This window comes from Leiobunum rupestre, chromosome 6 (genome assembly GCF_980474605.1).
Source record: "Leiobunum rupestre chromosome 6, qqLeiRupe1.1.hap1, whole genome shotgun sequence".
Classification (NCBI taxonomy): Eukaryota; Metazoa; Arthropoda; class Arachnida; order Opiliones; family Sclerosomatidae; genus Leiobunum; species Leiobunum rupestre.
Window position 1 is genome coordinate 34,671,041 of NC_143389.1, and position 16,648 is coordinate 34,687,688.

The 16,648-nt window shown below is 34.3% G+C and overlaps 3 protein-coding genes across 5 annotated transcripts; 2 read left to right on the forward strand and 1 right to left on the reverse strand.

Annotated features, from left to right (window-relative positions):
- The first annotated feature begins 70 nt into the window (after window positions 1-70).
- On the forward strand, window positions 71-3,628 carry LOC149940709 (cytoplasmic dynein 2 light intermediate chain 1). Its single transcript, XM_090177060.1, has 13 exons — window positions 71-677; window positions 739-788; window positions 851-903; window positions 967-1,071; window positions 1,145-1,233; window positions 1,306-1,489; window positions 1,545-1,613; window positions 1,681-1,909; window positions 1,990-2,035; window positions 2,118-2,166; window positions 2,223-2,312; window positions 3,183-3,257; window positions 3,331-3,628. Exons 1-12 carry the CDS (start codon window positions 667-669, stop codon window positions 3,243-3,245), a joined length of 1,038 nt encoding a protein of 345 aa, XP_090033186.1. The 5' UTR covers window positions 71-666; the 3' UTR covers window positions 3,246-3,257; window positions 3,331-3,628.
- A 1,407-nt stretch (window positions 3,629-5,035) lies between these two features.
- On the forward strand, window positions 5,036-10,016 carry SdhA (succinate dehydrogenase, subunit A (flavoprotein)). 2 transcript variants are annotated; one of them, XM_090180159.1, is made up of 13 exons: window positions 5,036-5,199; window positions 6,256-6,510; window positions 6,868-6,923; window positions 7,534-7,621; window positions 7,683-7,847; window positions 7,915-8,063; window positions 8,128-8,285; window positions 8,347-8,482; window positions 8,542-8,935; window positions 8,993-9,085; window positions 9,143-9,385; window positions 9,454-9,567; window positions 9,633-10,016. In XM_090180159.1, the coding sequence occupies exons 1-13, from the start codon at window positions 5,134-5,136 to the stop codon at window positions 9,717-9,719; spliced, it is 2,004 nt and encodes a 667-aa protein (XP_090036285.1). In that variant the 5' UTR covers window positions 5,036-5,133; the 3' UTR covers window positions 9,720-10,016. The 2 variants fall into 2 exon arrangements, with proteins under 2 accessions (XP_090036285.1, XP_090036286.1); XM_090180160.1 differs by lacking the exon at window positions 5,036-5,199 and adding an exon at window positions 5,276-5,323.
- A 6-nt stretch (window positions 10,017-10,022) lies between these two features.
- Window positions 10,023-12,938, reverse strand: LOC149940711 (uncharacterized). 2 transcript variants are annotated; one of them, XM_090180163.1, is made up of 14 exons: window positions 12,779-12,938; window positions 12,610-12,714; window positions 12,443-12,526; window positions 12,309-12,377; window positions 12,183-12,237; window positions 12,076-12,122; window positions 11,868-12,005; window positions 11,670-11,804; window positions 11,350-11,392; window positions 11,149-11,280; window positions 10,817-11,094; window positions 10,718-10,754; window positions 10,440-10,660; window positions 10,023-10,275 (listed from the first exon to the last, which is right to left on the reverse strand). In XM_090180163.1, exons 1-14 carry the CDS (start codon window positions 12,865-12,867, stop codon window positions 10,110-10,112), a joined length of 1,599 nt encoding a protein of 532 aa, XP_090036289.1. In that variant the 5' UTR covers window positions 12,868-12,938; the 3' UTR covers window positions 10,023-10,109. The 2 variants fall into 2 exon arrangements, with proteins under 2 accessions (XP_090036289.1, XP_090036287.1); XM_090180161.1 differs by having other exon boundaries at window positions 11,146-11,280.
- Window positions 12,939-16,648: the final 3,710 nt, after the last annotated feature.

Sequence of the window (16,648 nt, forward strand, 5' to 3'; positions counted from 1 at the left end):
AATATCCATAGAGACTGCTTCTTTTAAACCAATGTGTACATTTTTAACTTTAGGGCGTTCATGGGTTTTTGCTCTTCAATTTTTAACTAGTAGCTTTTAACAAAAAATCTGCCTCTTTTCATCGCAGCTTAAAAAAAAATTGCCATTTATCGTTAAATTTAAGACTATTTGGCGTTTTATCATAACACTTTGTAGACGCTAATAATTATATTAACAGGCTTTTGCCGCTTTTAAAATGAAAAACACTTGTACAGTATGTAATTAGTGAATGTTCGTCATATTGTCAATTAGATTGCATTAAAAAACAAAGACATTTTAACTTTTTGTCCAAAATGAAATTATTTTGGTTAAACAATATCCATTCCCAATAATATTTTTTAGATTTTGTTGATGCTTTGAAGAAAGGGGAGAGTTTTTAATTTTAGGATATTTAAAATGATTTAGAGCTTAATAAGTTTAATTAAAAATTAATCGAATCAAATCAATGTGTGGGTAATGATTATTGCAGTTGTAATAGTTTTGATAAAATAACTGCTTTTTTCTTGTAATAAAAAGATATTTGAGGCAGACAATTTTTGTCTTTACAACCATCAGCTGTCCAAAAATAACTAGAAATATCTCCCTTGTTACCATAGCAACTGGTTGTTTACATTTTGTAATAAAATCATGTCATTCAGGTTTGTTCTTACAAATATATAAAAATAACTTAAAAGTAAATATTTTGAATTATAAATTTAGGAATAATATCTGGGAATCTGCAATCTCTCAGGCTAAAGTAAAAAATCAGGGTAATTCTATTAAAATTTGTCATGTAAATTTTGTTTTCTAAATATTTTGTTATTGTATGCAGAGAATAATAATGGAAGTGAACGCACCGTGATAATCCTTGGGAATAAGAAATCAGTTGTGTTTACAAATACCGAATTTCAGTATTTATTGTTTTTAAACCTTTATTATATTTAACAGGGTAAAACAACCCTTACATTTCGTTTTGTTGAGAAACAAGAAACACCGAAACAAACTTTAGCGTTAGAATATTTATATGCCAGACAAAGCAAAAATTCTGGAACTGTAGGTTCTAAATTATTCATTTTATAATTGCTTTAAAGCTTTACTACATAATATCAAATATTTAAATATGTAGGGCAAAGATATTTGTCATATTTGGGAATTTGGTGGAGGGACTTTGTTTACCGAATTGCTACCTATTCCTATAAAGGCAGAAATTCTAACGTTCGTATTAAATTCCCATGTACTTTGTTTTTTTGGTATGGGTTTGTGCTTTTCTTAAAAAAAAACTTTCAGGTCGCTGGGTGTGATATTTGCGTTGGATCTTTCAAAGCCAGAAGAACTTTGGTTCACATTTGAAACACTTCTTCGGGAAACTTTCGATGAGATCGAAAGAACTTTGAAGCTTGACAATGTCAGCAATATTACTTTAGAAAAGCTCAAAGAAACAGCTACTGAAAGATTTGGACTTAATCATCCAGTATATTTTTTATTCTGTTTTATGAAAATAGACACTGATGTGTTTTTATTTACAGGACAAAGATTTTGTGGATGTATTCCCCGTTCCTTTATTAATAATTGGAACAAAATATGATCTTTTCGAGGTGTTTTTCCATAAATATTTCTTTAAATTATATAGCAAGAATAAGGTGTAAACAATTTATTTTATAGGAATTTGATCCTGAAATTCGTAAAACTATTTGTCGAGCATTAAGATTTTTAGCTCACTCACATGGGGCCATGTTACAATTTACTAGTAATAAATCTGAAAGCTTAATAGGAAAAATAAGAATGAGTTTGAGTCATCTTTGTTTTGGAACAAATGTAACTAAATCTTGTATAATTGAATATACTAAACCTATAGTGGTACCTTTTGGAGCAGATAGTTTGGATTTAATAGGTAAATTCTTAGGTTTTCTCTTAATAATATTGAGTTTTAGCGCATTTTATGTAAAAACATATACATTTAAATAATTTAAGGAGGAATTAATTCCAGTAATGATTATGTAAATAAAACGTTGTCCAGGTATATTATATTTTCAATATTTGTTAGACCATGGATTAAATCGTTAGACACTCTTGATTAATTTTTATGATATTAATTTTAGGTGTATTGATATGTGGAAAGATCATTACACGGCTCTTTTTCCTCAAAAAGTATTATTTATACGTTTTTTTTATAAAATGTATTAATTTGTATTTGGTCTAAACAGATTTCAAAAGAAAGTAGAATTGAGGATCCAGGAAGTGATCAAAATTTTGAAGAGAAGGATATTGACTATATGAAAGCACAAAAAGATAAAGTAAATAATGTTCTGAAAAAATGAGGGGTTCCATTTAGTCATTGAATGGTTGCAGTTTCATTTTCGAAGAAACAGCAAAGAAAATATAAAAGAGGAATAGAAACTATATCTTTCAGGCTTCATAAAGTAATTAAACATGAACGTCTACGTCTCTTACCAACATTCGAAGTTTACGCCCTTCTTTTGGCTTAATGTCATCAAAGATATACACCTCAAATCATAGATTTCAAAACCGTGAGCTTTTCGATTAACCGTTTTGTCACAAAGCGATAACCCACTTCCGGCGCGAGACCTCCGAAAAATTGGGCTGCATTGTCTTTTCTCCATGGCCCCAGGAATGGAAGGATTGAAATTATTGGCCGCGTGTTTTGGTTGCGATAAAAACTTCTGGCAGAGCAAATCAGAGTAACCGGAAACGGTTAACGCAACCCGGTCTATCTTTAATAACGAGAGGCGCAAAAGCTCCACTAGATGGAGCTACACCTTCCATTCCTGGGGCTTTATATTCTTTGGTTTGCTGTATTGCGCTTTCCTGATCGATGATTAGTTTCCACACTGTTTTTCTTCGAATGAGACGGGGAGCCTAATGTCTATAATGTCCTATACTAGCTCTACAAAACGCGAAGCAAAAAAGAAAAAAGAAATGGTAACTATGGTCCATCGAGCTATGTTTTTCGGAGTTGCTGGGCATAACGCTATTGACTAGGGTACGAGTGCTATATTATCTTTGATATCATAATATAAGCGGAAGTGAGTGGCCCTAACATTTAACGATAAATAATTTCTATTCGTTTCTATTTTCTTTGGTTGCAGTTTTACGAAATTACGATCATGCTTTACGTTTTTGTAAAATACTTTGTCTTTTAACAGGAGTTGAATGAGAGAATATTAGCGCATAAAAGACTGCAAAATGAGGATTATTTTCAAATGTAGTTTTTTATTGAGGTTACAGACAAAAAGATTAGTTTTATTAAAATATTTATATTAATTTTTGTTCGTTAAACCTTTTTTTCACTAGAGGGCACTAGTAAACGCATTTTTATTAGACACTCTGGGCACGGCCAACTTCGATCACGCGTACCGCGCTTTAGCGGTCCCGGAAATTGCCTGAATTTACCGTGTATATATTTTCCCACCAGGGTTTCGCTACGACCAAAATTTAACGTTAGTCAGATAGGAAAAATCCACAAAAAACAATTATTTTTAAATAAATTAAAAAAAAACATTGAATTAAACCGAATGTAGGTTAATATTTAACTAATAGTATAATATTTTTTTTAATTATTCTAATTTTTTAACGGTGTTTATAAATTATAAAAGAGTTAAACAGAAACCAAGAACATCCTCTAGATGCTTCCAGCAACATAGTATTATTGTTTAATACTTGAAAGTGAAACACATGTAAATAAATAAATAAAACAAAAGTGAAAAGAAGATTCACTGTAACTTCTGGGTAAATATTTTATTTTAAAATTCTTTATTAAATAATATTAAGTTAAAATATATTATAAGCACAATAAATTATAATTTTAGGTTTCAACAACTTTTAAGCTTTCGTCTTTTTAAACCTAGAATAATATTGTATATTTAGTAAGGGCTGGTTTGTAATTTTATCTGACTGAAATTTTTTTCCATAATAAAAGTACACACCTGAACAGAAATCATCCTCCTTGAAATGCAGGCTGAAGACCATCTATCTTTTACCATCTTTCTTCCATGCTTTTACCTATTTAGTTCCAAAGATGTACCCATTGAGTTGGGAATATTAATCTAGAGATCCAATCAAATCTGCTCCCCGCGAAACAAGTTTTTGAAAATTACGAATGTGCCGTCTCCTCTAAAATGACGAGAAAACGTTATCATATGACCCGTGGCGCCATCCATTATTTTTGAGAAAAAAATTATTTTTGCCGGAAAACGCGTCTTATTTGAACGAACCATTGAGAGATAGACGGCGCCACGGGTAGAATGATAAAGTTTTCTCGTCATTTGGGAGCAGACGGCAGTATTCTTTTTTTTAAAACTTGTTTCGCGCAATACTGAAATCCGACGTTTTGATTGGACCTCTAGATTAATATTCCCAACTCAATGGATGTACCTAAGCATATTTTATCTTCATATATATTAGTTTTAGGGTTCTTACTCTTAAATCTAATTAGATTTACAGAAAATACTACCTAAGAACGGTTATAAACTCGTGAATTTGCTATATATATATATATATATATATATATACACTATTAATAAAGATTTGTTATTATTAAAGATTTATAAATTTTAAGAGAGACATTATTTACGCGTCAAAACGCTCTAAACACCTCTACAGCCTTCAAAACTATCTATTCTAATATGGCGCCTTCGCGTAAAAAACGAGTCTCTTTTTCTTCATTTAATATTTTTAAAGTAATATTTTTTTAAATTATGAATTATACATAAATATATTGCGAAAAGATAGTTTAACTTACTATACCTTGTTTTTTCTAAATAGGAAAGTGGAAAACCGAAGAAAAAACATTTTTCCGCGATTTCGCTTGTATTCCCGGCCTTTGGTGATAGTAGGTTTTTGGTCGTATGTAGCGCCCCTATCGAGATTATTCATACACGCAAATTAACATTAGATGCGAGGCGATTGACGGGGCCGCTAAAGCGCGGTACGCGTTGTCGAACCGTCGAAGTTGGCCGTGCTCTGTATGGTTTTACCAATAAATCATTTCCCGTGGGCCGCTTTGGCTCTTACGTCTCCTTCAAAGTCGATTATTGCATGATTATTGTAAAGAAATTGTGTACCGATAATTTGCGAGGTCAAATTAATTGTTAGAGAATGTCGTCATTATTTAGAGCATCCAATTTTCTAGTCAAAAGTGCGTTGGGAGGCTTAAACTTACAGGTAAATATAAATTGGAAATTTAAATGAATTGCCGTCAGTTAGTAGTTACGTAATCCATACAAGTCTTAGGGGTCTCCCAAGTTCCATCACGCGTGAGCCCGTGAGCTGACGGTTGACCTCTATGGTAAAATAATTGGCCAAATTTCCCTTATTAAATGTAATTTTTAAGAGCTTACTTGAATAGTCGATAGATTGTGATATATTTATGTCTTAAAGAGGTCGCATATGTTAGATATTCTACTTTTCCTATCCTCTTTATCAGCAATAATAACATTGACATTGAACATAGAAATTTAGGGGTTAATAGTTTATCATCCAGGCATGGTCTGTATTAAAGTAATTTTTTGTGTTTTTTTTTTGTAATTTTAAGTATAATATCACAGCATAAGTTTTTACCTATTCCAACTTCTATGCATTATTATTATCATTGTGGAATGTACCCTAATGTTTATTTTTGCTAATAATATGAACATTCTATGCTGTAAAAGGTGGAATGTAGGATGGTATCACCAATGTTATTTGAACATTGAGAAAACAAAACTCCCTGTCAATTGCGCTCTTAATTAAGCTACAGCTAGGGCATTGTGCAATTTCAAAAACTTCATGACTTTGAAGTCTATGATAGACTATAGAGTAGTATCGCTCTGTAGCTTTAAGCTATGGCCGCCACTTTGAGGGAAGTTTTTTATTTATGGGAAAAAGCACGGGTGACGTCGACATACGTCATGCCAATATTACTCTATAGTGTTCTCCTGAGCTAGAAAAAGTTTAGGTTAAAAGAGTTTGTACACAATAAAGCTACTTCTACACGTTTCTCATGTAAGTTTTGTAGCGATGGCTGAATCTACCTATTGATCAACCACTCTATCTTATCAGCCATTGTGTGTTTATGCCACACTTGAGTTGGTTAGTTTTGCTTAGTATCTTCACAATTTTAAGTTATTACTAGCTGTTTTTTGGGACGAAAATAGTATCTTATTTTTTTAAATTTAAACAAGTGTTGTGTATCAAAGATTGTAGAAGTGTGTTAAAATGTACTTTATAAATTTTTTATAGACAAATAAACTTTTTGCTCCTCTGACATCCTTCAGAGATTTCCATTTCACTATTGAAGGCCGTCAGACAAACTCAAAAGTATCATCGGGTCAAGTATCAACCGATTACCCCGTCATTGACCACACTTACGATGCTGTTGTAGTGGGTGCGGGTGGAGCTGGTCTCCGAGCAGCCTTTGGTTTAGTTCAGGAAGGTTTTAAAACTGCCTGTATCTCTAAATTATTCCCTACAAGATCGCACACTGTCGCCGCCCAGGTAGAAAATTTATTACTTTAGTGATAAGCTATTGGCCACTGATTTTGTTTTATATGAGAGTGATGTAAATGAGCCATTGGTTAAAACCAACTTACAATATTTATCAATGCACTAAAGAGCTCCAAAAATTTTATTTTTAATATTTGGGATGATTCTTAACTGTTGGCTCATTTGAAGTACAATGACGTGTTACTCTGTGATGAGTTATTGGATTTCTTATCCACTTTTATGATGATTTAATGATTTGTGCATTTTATACCTTGGCTTTCAAAGCCTTTCATAATGTTTTATCAGCATGTTGTTTTGATATTTGCTCTTTGCCAATGTTATGGTTGTAACATATAATATTTATTAAAGGGTGGGATAAATGCAGCCCTTGGTAATATGGAACCTGACGATTGGAGGTGGCACATGTATGTATAACCATTCTTAAGGGTTTTTTGTAAGCAATATCAATAACAAAGACTTGAGTTTTCTTAATTTTGAAATATCAGATGTCTAAAGTTAAAAAAAATCTGTCAATTATTTTGCATATTAAATTTATTGGTGCACAATTTTTGGGAGATTTTTAATTTTTCAAATTTAACTAGCTGATAAAATATTAATTTTATGATTTGTAGGTGGGGTGGCGAAGTGGTTAGCACTTTTGCCTCGCAGCAAGAGGAGCTGGCTCCACTTGTTGCACTGGGTAAAAACTTGTAACCACTCCTTCTGTGTTGAGTTTGCAAGTTTTCTCCCCACTGGTTAAATGGGTTTTCCCCTTACCCTAAGAACTTGTCGTAGTTAATGGTTATAACTAGTGTAGGAAGCTGTTGGCTCGCGCTGCATAAAAGATGCCACCACCCTCCTACGCATTGTAACCTGGCTTTAAAAGTAACTCGGATGACTTAGACCTAAGGTCGTGTCTTGGGAATTAGCCTAGCTGATTATTATTATTATTATTAGTGATATCTCAAGTTTTTTGTCTAAAACCTATGTTTAATTTGAAAGCATACTTTACATTAAAAATTTACGCTTTATAAGGTATGACACAGTAAAAGGATCTGATTGGCTAGGGGATCAAGATGCTATTCATTATATGACTAAAGAGGCACCGAAGGCAGTAATTGAAGTATGAAAACATATTTTACACAATTTAATAAAACCGGGCTATCAACACAAACTCTTTTCAGCTTGAAAATTATGGAATGCCATTTAGTAGAACGCCTGAAGGTAGAATTTACCAAAGAGCCTTTGGTGGTCAATCATATAATTTTGGTAAAGGAGGGCAAGCTCATAGATGTTGTTGCGTAGCAGACCGAACTGGACATTCTTTGTTACACACTCTATATGGACAGGTGTGATTTCCTAAATTGGGTAAATTAAATGGGCTTTAATTGACATTCAATACTTTGCAATCCCAAGTCATTAAGATACGACTGTAATTTCTTCATTGAATATTTTGCCTTGGATCTGCTAATGGAAGGAGGGGAATGTTGTGGTGTAATTGCATTGTGCCTTGAGGATGGCTCTCTCCATCGTATAAGAGCTAAAAATACAGTTTTGGCTACTGGGTAATAGTTTGTTATAGGCTTGAAAAATTTTAGGGCTTATTTAAAAAATACCATCAAAATCTAGAGGGTATGGTCGAACCTTTTTCTCATGTACATCAGCCCACACTTGCACTGGGGATGGCACTGCAATGGTTGCTAGGGCAGGGCTTCCGAACCAAGATTTAGAATTTGTTCAGTTTCACCCAACTGGAATTTATGGTGCAGGATGCCTTATTACCGAAGGTAGAAATCATAATAATATTTTGAATAATTTCAATTATGGTCTAACATTATTTTGTCTTAGGATGCCGTGGGGAGGGAGGCTTTTTAATAAACAGCGAAGGTGAGAGGTTTATGGAACGTTACGCACCTGTTGCGAAAGATTTAGCATCTAGGGATGTTGTTTCCAGGGCCATGACTATTGAAATAAGGGAAGGACGGTAAAGTCTCAAACTTTTATCTCTAAAAAAATATCATTACAAAATGGGAAATGTTTTAGAGGTGTTGGTCCAGAAAAGGACCACGTATATCTCCAGTTGCATCACTTGCCTCCGGAACAACTGGCCACTAGATTGCCAGGAATCTCAGAAACAGCTATGATTTTTGCTGGTGTTGACGTAACTCAAGAACCAATTCCAGTTTTACCCACTGTCCACTACAATATGGGTGGTGTTCCAACTAACTATCAGGGACAAGTGTTAACTCATAAAAATGGAAAAGATGTCATTGTCCCTGGGCTCTACGCCTGTGGAGAATCGGCCTGCGCTTCCGTTCATGGAGCTAACCGTTTAGGGGCAAATTCTTTGTTAGATTTGGTTGTGTTTGGAAGGGCTTGCGCTCATTCCATTGCTAAATTCCACAAACCCGGAGAAGCTATTGGAGAACTAAAGCAGGTATTAAAAAAGTGTGAGTTGAACTTCTAGAACCTATATCAATGTTTCATTGATTAGAATGCTGGTGAAGCATCCGTAGCTAATCTCGATAAATTAAGACACTCTGATGGGTCAACATCTACTGCTGATTTAAGGCTGCAAATGCAGAAAGTATGATTACTCAAAATTAAAAATAACATTGAAAAAGCAATTTGTTTTGCAATTTAGACTATGCAAACGCATGCTGCTGTCTTCAGAACTGGGGAAAGTTTAAAAGAAGGCTGTAACAAAATGGAGAAGGTTTATCAAGGATTAACGGATCTGAAATTATTTGATAGAGGAATGGTCTGGAATACTGATCTTGTAGAAACGTTAGAACTTCAGAATTTGCTCATAAATGCTGTTCAAACAATTAATGGCGCTGAGGCTCGTAAAGAAAGTCGTGGTGCTCATGCCAGGGAAGATTTTAAGGTTGGTGATCAAACTCAATTATTCTTCTAAAGACCTGTTTTTGCTGAATGGTATTGTATGCAAATCAGGACCGAATGGATGAATTTGATTATTCAAAACCAATTGAAGGTCAAAAGAAAAAACCTACGAATGAACATTGGAGAAAACACACTTTAGCCTACACAGACGTACAAACAGGAAAGGTATATATTTTCATTATTTGTCTTAATTTTAAATTAGAGTATTGATAAATTTCCATATTTTTTAGACCACTTTGGAATACCGACCTGTAATTGACGAAACTTTAGATCAGGAAGAATGTAAAATGGTGCCACCCGCAATCAGGGCTTATTAGTACTTAAATTAAGTTTTAGTTTTAACCAATTCTGAGGTAATTTTAGTCCAGCACAAAACCAACAATGCCATTTTTTTCATTAGAAACTTTATAAATAGTTTTTTTGCTGACTTAAGAGAAATGGCCTACTACCTCTAACAGTAGTTTAAAGTCTTAGTTTTTGATTAATTTATTAAATTCCCCCTTTAAATACAACCTGTTCGAAGCAATATTGTTGGTACAGATCTTGTTTTCTATCAATGTATTTGTACATGAAGCTGATCAGCTAAATTGTAAATAAAATTATTGGCTGGTTTATCTCGCAGTTCAGATTTTATTTATTAAAATGACGGAACAATTTTTTTAGAGTTCATTTTTAAAATAGTTTGAAAAATGAGAATATTGGCATATTTATTCATTTGTTTTCTCATGCAGTGACTTCGAGATAGTTTGAAAAATATTTGCCATCAAATCGCAGAAAGTCAATAACATTGGCTCTACAATTGGTTCGTTTGGTGTCTCTTTTTCCAAGGAAATTTTCTTTCGTTCGAACTCCAACAACAAAGATTGCAACAAACTAATTAGGTAAACAAAACAAAAAATTATTTTATAGAATAATTCTTTGAAATGGGCAAGTGGAATGATAATTTTTTTCCAATGGTATTAAGCATTTCACTTGTAAAGCAAGTAAAGCAAATTTTTTTTAGAGCCTGCGGTTTCCGGTTAAATATTTGAGCTTACTTGGCTGATAATTCTTCGTAGCTTTGCCTGTTAAAATGAGGGTGTCCTAATACATGTAGGTTTCTGTGATGGCTGGTCTTCTTCAGAGTCATCTGTTCAGAAACTTCCCTGCTATTCATTAATACTTCAGCTATTTTAGTTATTGTAGAATTAGGCCTAATTTCCTCCATGCTGAAAGTCAGATCATCACCATTAATTTTCTGTGGAGTTGCATTTTCTTCCTAAAAAAATTTTAGAAAATTGCTTGTTTTTAAAATGTAAATATTTTTTAACCTTACTGTACAGCTTTGACAGTCCTCTGTTGATGCTTTAGTTCTGAAATTAGATTAAGCCATCAATTTTAGTTTTTAAAATTAATTTTGTGTTATAACCATTACTTGTTACATGGGAATATAGCGCCTTTGTCCCCGTTGGACTTGTATGAATTTATACACTCGCATATATGGCCCACACCAATATGTCTCATATTGTTGTTGCAGTGAACTGTATAATAGGAGATGACATCATGTTCGTGTTCTTTGTCAGAATTTTTTATTGAAATGCGCTCATCATTAATAGAGGTAAGAGTTTCTAGTTTATCTGTATTTTCAGAATCTCTGTCTTTTGAAGAACTGGGTTTAGAATCTGATGCTGTCTCATAATCTGTCATCAGGAGCTGAAATTAAATTGACAATATACAATTTGAAAAAATAAATGCTAAGACTACAACCTCATTAACCAGAAGATTATTTTTGGAATCGGTGTCTGAAACTTCATTTGATTTTCCGTGACTAGTTTTTTGCAAATTCTTGTTACTAGTGGTACTTGGTGACAAAGTCTGAAATACTTCTGATTTTTTCCGCTGCGTGTAATATTACATTAATTGGAATTTTTGTGAAAGATGAATGTGAAATTTTCATTGCAGCCTTACCATTTTGGTCAAACTGAAATTATCAGATGATTTCTTGTATTTTCTAAAACAATGCTATACTTTGTTATTTGGTGTAGTTGGGCCAAATTGGGTGACTTTAAAGCAGCGGTTCCTAATTTGTTTTGGCTATGGAACCCTAAATTATCCACCTAATTCTGGCGGAACCTCAACTCATTTTTTTACTTATCTTAAAAGACTCTTGACACAAACGAAGATGGCCGCGCTGCAAATTCTCGGAACCCCTGTAAACATTCCATGGAACCTCAGGGTTCCGCGGAAGACCTTTTGGGAACAGCTGCTTTAAAGTATTTAATACTTGCTTAATACTTGCAGGTGTTAAATTCCTCAAGAAATTAAATCCTTCATTGCTTATAATATGAGGCATTGCGATGTACTTGTGCTCATTCTTTAGTTGCCTTGTGCTTTTGATTTCATTCTTGTTAATATCATATAAACTGAATAGAGGGGGGTGATTTTATATTTAAAAAATATTTTTTTACAATATTAAATTTTTATACTTCGTAATGTAAGATCCAGGGGTGTTGAGTGATTTACCCAATGTTTGTAGCAGAGTGTCCATTGATTCGAGGTCGCGATACATTAATGTGCATCCATAGGGAAGTAGAGAGTTTTTGTAGGTATACAAGTTATGAACACTGAAATGGCTATTGTCATGTATGCTGTATAGCCCAATGTAAATTATGAAATTGTGGCAATTAATCTTACTAGATATATAGAACGCCTTCCAATGATTTACTTTTAGAACTTTTTCTCTAAAATTTTTATTTTTGGGATTAGAATTTATAAATCTTCTATGCTAATAGAAAACTCACTAAGTGGTTTCGGTGATAGTTTCGCGTCAAGCTATCTGAATGAATAGTTGTGTCACTGAATGAAAAATAGTTGTTAATTATAAACAAAGCATTTAAATGTTAGTCAATGTAATAGAATAGTTTTACGAGTCAGTGGTGGTACTTAATTCTGAAGTGGTTTGAGCAAAATCTGTTCCTGGATCATTTAACTGGGAACTAGAAACATTTTGCCAAGTGAGACTTTTTTCTTGTTAGTAATAGGAAGTGGCCAATATACTAACTTATTTTTCTCAACTACAATGTACACTTTGTCCTTTTTTAATTCTTCTGAAGAAGATACTTCCGTTCCCTTCATGTGATGAAGGCTTAGAGGTTCAAATATTGTTGAAAATTAAAAAATATTGATTAATATAAAAAAATTATATAATTCTTTCTGCGAACAAAACACCTTTGGATTTCTGTCCCACACTGATTTGATAATTCAGACAGCAAATTATCATAATTGGAAATATTTTCTTTTCTCAAAAATATGGGAATATATGGCCGAAAAACGCTATATTATATTATTATACAGTTATTTCAATAGCCATTACAAATTTATCTAAGAAAATACGTACAAAATCCTAATAGTATCGTCCGATTTTGACTGGTCCATAATTTTGAAAATAGGGTTATGGCGAAAAGAGTTGTTACTGTTTTCTAACATTCGAATTTCGCTCACTAATTAATTTTCGTAAATTCATTGGTCACTCCTCCTATCGTCACGAGCGACCTCAGTGGCCGTGACCAAAGATAATATATAACTACGTACCCTAGATTCGAAATCACGGCGTTTCTCGATAGCGCGTTTTCTGTTGAGGCTCTTACTGAGTTCGCGCCGGAAGTTCGGAAAAATCGGGCTCCATAGCAGGGTGGGAAATAAGGAATTTCAAGAGATAACCCAAGATCTTGACGTTTAAAAACCAAAAGTGGATCCAGATTTGTAACGCTAGATCCCGCTCTCGTATAGGGTAGGAAAACAGAGTTTCAAAAACGGCGTACAAATCATGTTCCAGAAATTTACGTAAAATGTTTAATAAATATTTTTTAATTAAATTGAGAGCCCCGGTGGCCCGCAACCCCCGCTCGAATGATTTTTTTTTAAGAGCCCACTGATTTTTATTAAGAGCCATTGGCCCCAAGACTCCCGCTAATTCCAAGTCTGTGTCGGTAGCCCTGCCAGCTCCATGGAGGCCATTTTTTCCGACTTCCGCCGGGAACTCAGTAAGAGCCTGCGTTACGTTCAAGGGGGAACGACTCATAATTTCGAAAATCACAACTCCGAATACAAAATTTCTAATATTCCCATATCGCCGAATTCCCATTTCTCCGAATTCCCATTACGTAGAATTCTCATATCTTCGAACCAAAACCCCGAATACAAAATTCCCATAACTTCGCATTCCCATAACTTCGCATTCCCATAACTTCGCATTCCCATAACTTCGAATTTCCATAACTTCGAATTCCCATAACTTTGAATTCCCATAACTTTGAATTCCCATAACTTTGAATTCCCATAACTTCGAATTCCCATAACTTTGAATTCCCATAACTTAGAATTCCCATAACATCGAATTCCCATAACATCGAATTCCCATAACTTCGAAATCCCATAACTTCGAATAGTAGTTTTTTGGGTACGGAAATGCTAATTATTATTCTCAACTCAATGGTGAAGTTTGTTTTCGTTGTAAAGCTCTCTTGCGGAGCAGCGGAAGTGAATAGGAGAAAGCGTGTTGATTTCAAATAAATGATGAAAAAAGGACTATAATTAACGGAAATAATGGAAAGATTCAATAGGCCATATCATAAGTAACATAATAACAGTAAGTATGACAATTAACAAGATTTACAACGGAACTGATCTTCATAGCTATTGCGCAATCCAGATGTTTTATCAGCACAGAGCCCCCTAGTGTCTAAAACACGCGAGACTTCCGCCTAAGCCAAAATATCTGGTTTCCGATAGATCGGCGGAATATTACACTTAATTGATAAAATAAAAAATAAAATTCGGCGGCACGAGCCCAAATGAAATATGTTTTTTGGCACGCGTGATTCGCACGCGGGCTTCAAAACAAAGGCAAAGTTCCTCACGACTCCAGAACGGGCTCTCCGTTTTTTTTTTTATATTCTTAAAGAAAATTATTCACCAAGGACGGTAACTTCAAGAGAGTATCTTTGTCGCAAAAAGGTTCTGTAAGGAAATTAGAATTAAAGCAATAGAAAGTGTCCTACTTATTGTAGTTATGGCACCTATGGCTATATCTAGTTATATTTTTGAAACTCAGGTATTATAAATATCATACGTCTATAATATTATTCAATAAGTATATCACTTTGGAAAATATTTTACTAACGTCTCGTAAGAGCTAATCACAGAGTGACGTCATCATGGTACGAAAATCGCCCGGCTAGACACGATAAGGAGCAGACGCAAAACGTCACCGAAGTCCATTATAAAGTCTCTCGTATCTAGCTCTCAGTAAAAGTAAGTGACAGACTTATGTAAAATATTATAAACTTATGTAAATATGTACTGGTGAAATAACATCACCCGAGTTCAACTGATAAATTACCTATACTTGAAAATTATAATTAATGATTATTTGTAATTTAAGATTAAATCTTGTCACATCAGGGCCGTGCCGAGTTTTCGTGGGGCTTCGATTTGCACTCCCCCCCCTTGAACTTTTCCCGTGGGCACCTTCAGCTTGCGGGCCCCCTAACAGTCCCTCATGGGCCCTTTTCAACGGGACAATGCGGATTTTGCCCCCCCCCCCACTTTCCCCTTGTCTGCACGGCCCTGTGTCCCATATCAACTCAATCTAATAATCACCCCGATAATCAACCCCGATCATTGCCAATTTATTTGTTGATAATTTGGAAGACGTTTTATGGACGATATTTTCTTTGTGTGGTCAGGCAATAGACAAAATTTCGACGCTTTTCACCAATCTATTAATAATATTCATTAGAAAATTAAATTTACTTTAGAATTAGAAAACTCTGGTTGATTATCGTTTTTAGATATTAATATTGAGAAAAAACAAAATGGCTTATGTTTCACGATGTACCAAAAACCAACTCATCCAAAAACGTTTCTAAATTTCAATTCCAATCATCCTCACCAGGTGAAAACATCAGTGATAAAGGGTCTAAAAAGCCACATTGTGAAAATATCTGATAATCCCATTTTAGATAAACAAATTATAACTAATCAATGAACAAGCTCGGACTATCCTAAAAGTTTGGTGACTTCTATTCTTAACCAAAATATAGTTCAAAATTTAAAACCAGTTGATTCTGAAAAATTAAAAACATTGGTTCTCCCATACATGAAGAACACGACGGAAAAATTAAAACGTATTTTAAAACCATTTGGTATTAATCTAGTTTCGAAAACCACTATCACATTAGGAAAACAACTTTCAAAATTAAAACCAAAAATTTCCGAAGAAAATTTACGAGGTGTAATTTATGAAATTCCCTGCTCGTGTTCTAATGTATACATTGGAGAAACCAAACGTTCAATTACCGATAGAATTAAAGAACATAAAATTTGTAGAAAGAACTGTGATTTGACAAATGGTATTGCGAAGCATATTTGGGAAAATTCTTAGAAGGCATATTTATTCGAAAAAAGTGTACTTTAAATTTAGATAGAGGCTGTTCAGAAATAACTAACTGGGGTTTACTTAATAGGTGGTTGTTTTTTCGCCTGTCCCAGGACAAAAAGTGTAAACTTTTTACCCTAAAATGTTTTATTCGCCTGTTCTCGGGGTAAGATTTACCCTGTTCCGAAATTTGTTCGCTTGTTCCAGAGCTCAAACGTTACACTTTTTACTGCTCCTCGAAAGGAGGTCTAGAGGGAGTAATCTTGCTTATATATAAAATTCATCTGCTTAAATTTCATTTCACGAAAACATTTATTTATTTATTTATTATTAAGAAAAATACAAGTTACAAAGCTAGAATAGCTTGTATATAACCCACAAGTGGAAAAGCAAGAAAAAAAAATTAAACGGTAGAATGGAGAAACTCCCGAGTGCGGCTGCGGAAAGTCCAACGAGATTGAGCAGAAAGTACATCTGCGGGGAGGGAGTTCCAAGTTTGGATAGCACGGAAAGCAAGGTGCCATTGACGTTGTTTGGTCCGGGCCCGTGGTTTGAATATTTTCGCTGCATGACCCCTGGTCTTGCGAAGAGTGTCTAATTTGAAGAAGGTGGACAACTGGAGAGCAGACTGACCCGACCACATGCTCCAGATACACACCAGGTCATTAATCGTGTGTCTGAGAAGCGGGGAGTCCAGCTTGAGGGCCTCATTCCGCGCAACCGGAGGAAGGCACTCAAGGCCCTTAGTGAGTTTAGTAAAACGGTTGTGGGCTTTTGTAAGGTTGTCCCGGTCCCCTTGAAGGGGCGGGCTCCACACTTCGGATCCAA